The following is a 10,095-nucleotide window of genomic DNA, read 5'->3' on the forward strand; positions in this document are numbered from 1 at the left end:
TCAGAGGAAAGAGCAGGTACAGAACCTGTCAGTGTTTAGAGTTTTATATTCTTCATGAACAAATCCACGTACATGTACATTTGAAAAGTCAGGAAGAATACAAACCAAGCTGTTAACAGAAATTACCTCTGGGAAGGAGATTGCATAACGAGAGAGGGAAATTTTATTTTCTGTCTTATATTCCTGTATATTGTTTACACTTTTTGCAAGTGCAGATTGCATCTACAATTTTTCAAAAGACGTTTTCCATTCAGAGAAAATAAAAGCATCCTGACTGCAGACGCATCAAGTGAGGGACCCCGCTGGAAGTGGGGCTACTGCCCAAGCAGCCACAGAAAGCTTAGGGACATCCTGGAGGCCCTAGGGGGAGGGGGTCTAAATCAGCCCAGCAGGGGACTTCCCTGGTAGTCCAGTGGTTAAGAATCTGCCTTACAATGCAGGGGACATGGGTTCAATCCCTGGTCAGGAAACTAAGATTCCGCATGCCACAGAGCAATTAACCCCACCTGCCACAGCTAGAGAATCCGCACATCACAACCCAAGATCCCATGTGCCACAACTAAGACCTGATGCAGCCAAATTAATTAATTAATCAATTAAAAAATTAAATCAGCCCAGAAGCCCCAGTGGGCAGTAGTCATCGTTTCATGTCCATTGGATGGTTCTCCTGATCTCTAGACATGTAACTGGGGCCTTGAAGGTTGCAATAAATGCTCCTTTGTAGTCCTCACCACTCACCCAAACCTTAAGAACTCAGGGCCAGAAGTGGAGGTGGATGGGAACCCACTGGTTAAAAGAGATCCCCTCTGATCCTGCTGTAAAGTCAGACACTCGAGATCTTTCTTATATCTACCCTGATTTAATCTAATCTACCCTATTTAATTTAATCTAATTAATCTACCCTAGGCTTTCTGCATCCATCTATCCATCCACTTTACAAACATTTATTGAGCACCTACTGGTTACCAGGCACATTCTAAATCCTGGAGCTGGGGTGTGGGTTTCAGTGGTGACTCACACCGATGATAGGTCTGCCTTGTGAAGCCTGAAGTCCGTGGGGAAGACAGGCAACCTGAACGTGTGTTTACAGCCTTGTGGCAAGCACCATGGGAAGGAAGATCAGTCCTTAGGGGAAGGGGCATCAGGTTGAGGCTAGGAAGCTACTGGAAGTGATGTGTCAGCTGAGCCCTGAAAGAGGGGTGGGAGCTAACCCAGAGGAGAGGATTCCAAGTACAGGGAACAGCATGACTGGTACATGAAAGAGTAAGAAGGAAGAGAGTGAGAAGCCTGGAAACAAACTGATTACACTATGAGGAGATGGCGGATACTCAGGTGGCTCCACGAAAGGCGGCTTCACCTCTGGAGTGCCTGATGGGGACCCCTGCTTGTCTCCGTGTGCCTTCCTTGTAGTCTGTCTTTGAGGTCTCACCACCCTGCCCCACCTATATTCCCAGAGTTTGATCTCCAGGCTCCAACAGACTTCAGTGCCAGTCCTGGCCCCAGCCTTGAGCAACTCATTGTATCTCTTTGCACCTCAGTTTCCTCATCTGTAAAGTGGGACAATAGCAATACCTACTTCAGAGGGATGTGGTGAGGAAACAGCTGTCTGAGCACCAATTTTTGGCACATCGTGAGGGTTCCATCCATAAAAACTGTAGTTCTGCCTGGTTGGTCACGGCCACAGTGCATAAGTGTCAAAGTTAAGATAGGCACGTGGAGATCATTGCACTTTTCTGTTTATTTTTGGGTATTTTTCAAATTCTTGTGACAGAATTTAATTTTTTAAATGCTTCTATCATTTACTTCAACCACTGCTGGGACCCATGCTCCTTTGTGGAACACCCTTGTTGATTGAAGAGTATAGCAATAACAAGACTAAAACATGCCTCTAGAATTTCACATTTCCATCTGTCAACTTCATCCTCCCCAATAACCAGAAGGTCCCTGGGAGAGACCTTGCCCCGACCCCCAACCCATCCTGATTCCAGGATTTGGTTCCAATGCCAACATTAGTCTTCAAAATCAGATGAGAGAAGGAAAGATTGAAATGTTACTTCTGTTTATGTTTAGTCTAAAAAAAAGAGGGGGAAAATAAAGCATTACTAATACTTAAAAGTGGCTTCCCTAGTGTCTCAGTGGTAAAGAATCTGCCTGCCAATGCAAGAGATGCAGATTTGGTTCCTGGGTCAGGAATACCCCTGGGAGAAAGAAATGGCAACCCACTCCAGTATTCTTGCCTGGGAAATCCCATGGATGGAGGAACCTAGCAGGCTATAGTCCATGGGGTCATAAAAGAGTCGGACACAACTTAGCAACTAAACAACAACAATACTTAAAGTATGGATTGAAACTGTGCACTCAAAGAATTAGAGTGCACAGACTCCCCTGGGACTCATAAAAGAACGTATTTTTGCCCAAGCTTTGGAAAAAATGGCAAGTTGAAGTGAAACACATGGATTAACCCTTGGTTTTTTCAGTTGCAGTGAGAGGAGACTTATCTCTAAACTCGGTTAGCCAGCCAGAACATACATACACTTGAATGTGGAGAGCCTTTAACGAACATAAACACAAAAAGAATTTTTAAAGTATGGCTTGACGGTGGTATACATAAATTATTCATAAGTCAAATACACGTATTGGGGATGAGAATTCAAAAAATGTTTGTCCGATAGGAATGCTTGGTCACTGAAGCTTAAAGCAACAAATGACCTCTCTAAGGTGTCATCATAACTCTATGCAGAGGGGGGCCTAGATGTTTCTTCTTGGATGCCCAAAAGAGCCATCTGCTCACATAGATAGGAGGAAGATGTAGCAGATGGAATCACTTCTATCTGAGTTTCCAGGGTCCGGTGTGTATCTCACACTCTCAGGCAGTCCTGAAAATAATTAGCCACCTAGATGTGGACCTTGGGAATGAGAAAAGGACCTCTCAGCAATCAGGGACAGCCATGCTCACTTCAGCTAAATCTTCTCCACCAACAAGAGGAACAAGGGAGAGCTATTAGAGAAGAAGGTGGTCAGTGGCCCCTAAGGAGAGAGATGGTGGTGGGGCTGCTGGGAGACACACAGGTAAACACGAGCACCAGGACTTGGTGACCAAATGGTCCTGCCTCCAGCACTGACCCCAAGACAGGAAGTTCAGCCAAATTGTCCAGGAGCCTGGGGTGTCCTCTGGGGGCAACTGGAATCAAAGAATCAGGCGGGTTCATCTCATCTGACCCTTTGAAGGATGCTGAGACTCCCAAAATCAGAGAAAGGAATGAGAAATGTGTCCACCTGTTGTGCTCTCCTCTCAAACACCTGGGAGCTCTGAGAGGCAAACAGGCTCCATCTATGTAGTCAGGCAGGAGCACAGCCTGGAGGTCTAAGTTCAAGTGTGGGCTCAGTCTCTTACAAACTTTATGAACACAAGCAAGGCACTAGGTCTCTCTGAATCCTAATTTCTCCACCTCCCAAATGGACAGAATAAAACCTACTTCTACTTCCAGGGAGATGCCAAGGTGACAATCCCAACCTAAAAACAGAAAATGGACTCAAAAGCAATTAGGGACTTAAAATGATACTTTACAACTGATTGACAATAATTCTCAAACTAACTAGAGACAAAAAGGAAAAGTGTCTGGGGCAGGTAATTTCTTTCATTTCACATGTACCCCAAGACTGATGGCACACAGAGGTGGCAGAGGTCTCCCCATCCTTTCCTCCAAGGAAAGGGAGACCTCCATGAAGATAATGGGATTGTAGACCCTGGATCATGAGGGGTCTGCCTGGAACCCAGATAGCGTATAGATACAGGGAGAGATTGCTCCTGAGCTGGCAAGCTCTTGCCATCGGCCGCGTCCCCCCCCCCCCCCGGGTTGCCTCATCAATCTATCATCCTCTTAGCAGTTGACACCTCTGGCAGCACCTCCCGGCAACCCGGGCATTAGAATTGCGAGAAGCCAGGCTGCACCAGGGAATACAGATGGAGGAATCTCAGATTCAAATTTGTCTAAGTATTGTGAACAAACAGACCCGGGAAAGGCGTTTCAACTGCCCTTCCACCAAAGGGAAGTGGTGGGGGTTTTGTTAGAAGTACAAATTGCTTCTTAATGCAGAGGATAAAGCTGGGCTCTGGCACCTCCTTAGAAATTCCTCCTGCTCCCAGGAAAGCCACCGCTGCATGTCAATTTTAATTTTTGAAATTTAAACCGAGGGCTTTGTGTCTAAGCTCCATCTCATCGGAGGAAGGGGAGGAATAAGTCAAAAAGGATTAGGGGCCCGCTGGGGATTGCAGATCCATAGCAATTAGACTTCATTTGGGTCTCATATATTTGGTTTTAATCGCATTTCTGGATGATACAATCGACAAGGCATCAGAAATTGATACATACGCGACTGTAGACGGGATCGACTCTGCCCTCCCCAGTTCCTGGGCTCAGCTGGCTTTGGGTTCCACAATCACTGGGGTGGGGTGGGTGGGGAACTGCGGTTCATGTGGGCTGGAACTGGGAGGGTGATGGTTTGCATATGGATATTGTTTTCCTCCTCGATATCTTTGAGCAGTTTATGCCTAGACTTGAAGCAGATGCAATCATTGCTAATATTCAAGTGAATGACAATAAAACATTATTCAAATAAAATAAGAGCATAAAGAGGAATAGCGACAGAGACAAGACTCAAGGCAGGGGGTATAATTGTCTTTTAAATCAGAATCACAAATTTCAGCATCTTCCAGGAACTAAAGTTGAGCACATTGCAATTTGGGAGCAGACATATAGCCACGAATATGTCACACACCACACTGACACGAGTCTATGAATTTGTGTGTGTGTGCACCTGTGTAACATGGATTACAGACAACAACCACATTATATCCACATGGGGTGTGTGTGTGCATATCCAGTTCGACATAGGTAGCACACTCCAGGGTTGCCTCTGTGTACATATTCACATTTCTCTGCAAACAGCTGGTCAAAAGGAGCTCCATGAATACTAACAGGTTGCTAACTAGTTATTTTGTAGATAACGTACTGTTCATTGGAATGCAATAATCTAAAAACAGAACAAAAAAAGTGAAAAAACAAAAACACCATGTGGAGTGTTTTCTTAACCTGTGTGTGTGTGTGTGTGTGTGTGTGTGTGTGTGTGTAACAGTGAAGGAAAGGAAAGGGAAGGGCCAAACAAATGCAGTCAGGTTCAGAGCAGGTGCCCCATACCACCACGCACACAGGAAGACCCCCTAAGGGGGGTGTCCCACCACAAAGGGGAGAGTCTATCTCATTTACCACACAGCTCTGGGTGAATTCAGGGAGTTGGATGGTCCACACAATTGCCTCAGTGTACCAGGCAATTGACTTGGAGATTATGGACCCAGCTAGTGTAAGCTGATGTGCTGAGTTCATTACATGCCCGAGTGGGTGTTTCCTCAGGGATTTCTCTATTGACTTTTGGGAGATCTCGGAGATTATCTGATGGCAAATACCTCCTTCATCCCTCTCATTTTGCATAAATGCCTCCTCTTCCCTTTCCTTCTCCAGAAACTCCAGGCCTCTACTTCCTCCCACAAGGCTAGGAAACAAAATCCAACCTCCGTCTCCTGTCACCCTCTAATTCTTCCTCCCGCCCTCCTCTGGTCAATTCAAGGCTGCAGCCCAGCCCGGCAGAGACACAACCTAAAGGGTGAGAGGCTACCCTCCCATCTCCCCACATCTTTTCACCCTCCCAGGCAGCACAGACAAGGCAGTGGCTGGCAACTGGGGTAGAGATGGAGCTATTCAGGGCCCAGTTCCGGTCTTTATGTCAAGGTGAACATCTGGAGGCCCGGTCCCGGGACCAGGCTGACAGAGACATGGAGAGTCCATAGTCTAGAAACATAATTTAATGCATCGCGGTAGGTCTGAGGCGGGAGTGCGGTGTAGAGATGGATTTTCTGATTGCTGGGATTCTGCTGAAGGTGGGATTTCAGCTAATGGACAGGGACATTTGCACAAGTATTTCAGGTCACAAAGAAGGACACCCCAGGGAGCTTGTGCTCGCTTTGGCCTACCTCGGTGGCCAGAGCTGGGAGCCCTCAGTCTCAGGGCTCTCGGAGGAGGAGGGGGACTGGAAGCACTCAGGCATCCCGCTGGGGCCTGTCCAGTCCAATCAGCTCTGCAAAGTCTGCGCTGCCGCCTCCCTGGCTGGGGTTTCAGGTTCACGCTCATTTCTCCACTTGGGCATCCCGCTCTACTGCCCCGGGTTGGGGCCAGGAACCAGGAGCACAGCCAGGAGCGTGGCGAGTCACAGACACACGGAGGTCGGAAGCTGGGCAGGAAGGACAGCGAGGGTGTGTCTTTTCCAACGATGTCAGGAAGTGTCACGAAGCGAGAGTGGTCCTCGCCAGGGTACAGAGCGCCCCCACGAGGATAGGGCGGGTTGAAGCCACCCCACCTCGCGCTCCCTGCTCCTCTAATCCGGGTACAAAAGAAAGCCCGAGAAGGTGCTGTACTTGTTGTTATTGCCTCCGTGCGCCTTTCCGCCGTCCAGCTTCACATACACCTCGTCCCCCGAATCAAGGTGTAACACCACGCTGTTACTGGCGTAGTCGTAGTTCTGGTCCGCATCCTGCGCGATGGCGCTGGCCCGGACCTGGGGGCAAGCCATCAGAGCGGGTTGGCTCGAATACCTCTACCTGGGCCCTTGCCCGACCCTCCACGTGGCGTGCCCCCTGGCCGGCCTTCCGCCTGCCCCTCCAGGGTCCACGCTCCCACCCAGGCTCCACGCTGTCTCTCCAACTTAGCCAACTCCTTCCCTGCACCCTAGTCTCCACAGTCGCCAGATCTGGGAAGAAGGGAGGCAGAGGGCTTCGGGGACACTGACCCAGTAGGGAAGAGGGGAACCAGGGGCCAGGGCCAAGAAGAAGGGAGACGGGGAGAGCACAGGGGAGAATGGGGCGCACAGGGAGATAAAGAAGAATGGGGTTTCCGAGAACCCCACGGGGCTTCAGGCGGCAATGCAAATAGCAGGGGAGTGCAATTTGTGTAGTAGGGAACCCAACCTCCGGAGCTACCGGGCAAAAGCGACCAGGACGCACTGGGAGACGCGATGCTGCGGTGCGCTCCCTCCCAACGGGGAGAAAGAGACTGAGTTCTCAGGAGCTTTGGGGCGCTGGGTGGGAACGAGGGTCCGCAGGGACTTGCGAGGGTGGAGGGGAAGCGGGGGTGTCACTGACCTGGCCATTCTTGCAGAGGTCCGCCCACATGCTGGTGCCGTCGCCGCCGCGCATGAGGATGTGGTAGGTGAAGAAGTAGATGCCACGCACCTGACAGCTGAACTTGCCCGTAGTAGGGTCGTAGTGATTGCCGAGATTGGTGACCACGTCGTCGAATTTGAGCACTTCGTAGCCTTCGTGGGGGCTCTTAAGACCCACATAGAAGGCGATCTTGGGACCGCTGAAGGCGGCGCTCAACGCGCCAGTCACTTCGCCCTCAGAGTCACCGCCGCCCCCGGTTCCGCCACCCACCACCCCGACACCTCCTGCCGCGCCCGCCGTCAGCTGCAGGCCAGGTAGCCCGGGCCGCCCCGAGTCGCCCTTCTCCCCCGGGGGACCCCGGGGTCCAGGTGGGCCCGGCTCTCCCGGGGGGCCCCGCGGTCCCGGCTTGCCAGGTCTCCCCGGGTCGCCCTTGGGTCCCTGGATGAAAGGGGGCGGAGGGTTGATGCTCAGGTCCTGCATGACTTCCAGCGCGGCAGTGCTGGGTCCCGGCGGCGGAGCCTTGGCTCCCGCGGGCCCCGCACCGGGTGCGGCGGTGTAGGGGTCGCAGATCATGCGGCAGGTGCCCATCATCTCGTAGTGCGCCGCGCCGGGGGGCGCCGCCTGCAGCAGCAACGGAACGGCGATAAGCAGCCCCAGCGCCATGGCTAGGAGCACGCCGACGGCCGCCAGGCAGGCGCGGCGCCGCCGCTGCCACAGCCGGGAGGCAACCGCCACCAGCTCCTCCTTGCCGCCCGGGGAGGTAATGGTCGGGCGGCGCAGGCGGCCCCGCTCCCCGCGCTCGGGGGCGGACTCCGCGGGTCCTGGTCGCGCCCCCGACGTGGCGACCCCTTCCTCTGGGCGCGCAACTACTTCAGCGAGAGGCACCCTGGCCCAGGCGCCGGTGCCCACCGCGCTGGGACTGCTCAGGAGAGCCCCGGAGCCCAGCACGCATGGCGGGGGGCGCACAGGACGAGCCCGGCGCCCAGCGGGTCCCGGCGGCTGCGGCCAGGGAGCACTGGGTGGCAAGGCGGAGTCCCGCGAGGGCTCGCGCTGCCTCCTGCCCGGCTCGGCTGGACTCAGCAGGGATCAGCGCGCAGGGAGGGCGCTCGGGCTCCGCGGCGCGCTCTGCTCTGCTCTCCCGCTGCTCGCTGGCTGCCGCGCGGAGGGGGGACCCAGCTACCCTGACGTAAGGAGTCCGGGGCTGAGCGGCGGAGGCGGCGAGGAAGCAGCGCGCGCTGCCATCACTTGGGAGACGGCGCCCTCATGTCATCAGCCTTCTGTCCTCCTCCTATCGGGCGGCGTCCCAGGCAGAGGCGGCAAAGGCGCGGTTCCTCCTGGCGGCGCCTGGGAGCCACAAGTGGGCGCCGCGGGCTCAGCCGGGACCTAGCTTCTCAGGCACACCCACCAGCGGCCACACTCACGCGCCTCCCACCCGCCACACACTTACGGGCGCACACAGGCAAGTCCACAGGGCCACGAAGGCGCCCGGAATCCCGATACCAGCAAGGTCCTTCGGGGATCACCTAATCCACCCCCTGCCTGCAAGCAGGACTAGACTTAGTCAAGGAGAACCTCAGTCCCTTAAGCCCAGGAGAGAAGAACTTTCTGAAAGCTCTTCGGAGTTACGTCTTCAGAATGGAATAAATCTCACTTCAGGGTCTTCGCACACCTAACCGGAGTACTCCAAGCTGCCAAAGAGGTACCGGAAAACCAGCCCACCAGCTCTTTTAATGACTCTGAAAAGCTGAAAGCCCCCAGTACAAGAGTCTACAAGAGAGACCTCCCTGGGAGTCCAGCCGTTAGGACTAGGCGCTTCCACTGCAGGGGGCGTGGTTTCAATCTCTGATTTGAGAACTAAGATCCTGCCTGCTGCTTGCCGGATAGCCGAAAGAAAAAAAGAATGGACTACTCTCGATTCTTTTCTTCCACCCAAAGAATGGCCTGCCCTTGTACTCTGTATAAAGTTCATTTAAATCCAGATCCCTGGCACCCGGCCCTTGGTGGTAACCTTGGTGCACTCAGCTTCATTCCTATCCCGCCACTGCCAGGCAGATCCACAGACAGATTCCTTTGGACATTCCCAGTTTCTGGTCCTACTGACCTGGGTCGAGTTATTAAAAAAAAAAAAAATAGTCCAAAGCCATTCTGAGCCAAAGCTGTGACACCTTATTTAGAGAATTGGGAAGACCTCCAGTTCAGAAATCAAAAGCTCTGTTTTCTGGTTCTGCTCTTGCCCTGCATATGACTTTGGGCAGATTGTTTCCTGCTCCAAGCCTTCGTTTTCCTAAAAGGCAGTCTTCCTGACAGGAGAATTCACCAGGATGGAATGCCTGGGAGGAAAGTCAGTGGCTGATGTCAGTGTTTGGCAGAGCCTCCGTGTCTCTGGAACGGATTCGCCTTCCTGAGGCTGTTGCTTTTGAGGAGAACATTCATTTATCAGGTATTGCGTTGTCGTGGGTTACTTAAAATTTCATTTTTTTTCTTTCTGGTACCTCTGGGTCATTCCCCCTCTCCACTTCACATGGGTCCAGCCTCTTCCTTCATTGGTGTCTCTCCCAGGGCATAGCAAAAAATCTGGCACCTGGTAGGCCTTCACTACAGATTTGTGGAAAAGATGACTGAATCTAGCTTGAAGCAAACTTGACCCAGGTGAGAACAGGGAGACTGGCCTCATTTACTGAGCACCTACTATGATGCATCAGGCACTTGCATGTGCTGCTTCACTTACTCCTCCCAACAGTCCTGCAGATCAGCAATCATTCTCCATTGTTCAGATGAGAAGACAGAGGATTTAAAAGCGTGAAGTGCTTGCCCAGTCCTCCGCTCATATAACAGAGCTGGACTCCTCCTCCCACCTGGATGAGGGGCTCTAAGAACCTGGC

At 52.4% G+C, this 10,095-nt stretch overlaps 1 protein-coding gene across 1 annotated transcript; it reads right to left on the minus strand.

The window, feature by feature from the left end:
• Positions 1 to 5,844: 5,844 nt before the first annotated feature.
• Positions 5,845 to 9,866, minus strand: C1QL2 (complement C1q like 2). The gene is made up of 2 exons (XM_061439723.1): positions 7,193 to 9,866; positions 5,845 to 6,609 (listed from the first exon to the last, which is right to left on the minus strand). Exons 1-2 carry the CDS (start codon positions 7,874 to 7,876, stop codon positions 6,430 to 6,432), a joined length of 864 nt encoding a protein of 287 aa, XP_061295707.1. The 5' UTR covers positions 7,877 to 9,866; the 3' UTR covers positions 5,845 to 6,429.
• Between the last annotated feature and the right edge of the window lie 229 nt (positions 9,867 to 10,095).

The sequence above is a fragment of the Bos javanicus genome, chromosome 2 (genome assembly GCF_032452875.1).
Source record: "Bos javanicus breed banteng chromosome 2, ARS-OSU_banteng_1.0, whole genome shotgun sequence".
In the NCBI taxonomy this organism is placed as follows: Eukaryota; Metazoa; Chordata; class Mammalia; order Artiodactyla; family Bovidae; genus Bos; species Bos javanicus.

Excerpts from the sequence above, each read along its gene's own strand:
- C1QL2 (XM_061439723.1), bottom strand. The coding sequence starts at position 7,876 with ATGGCGCTGGGGCTGCTTATCGCCGTTCCGTTGCTGCTGCAGGCGGCG. Across the intron at positions 6,610-7,192 it reads ACCTCTGCAAGAATGGCCAG|GTCCGGGCCAGCGCCATCGC; the intron begins GTCAGTGACACC and ends GCTTGCCCCCAG.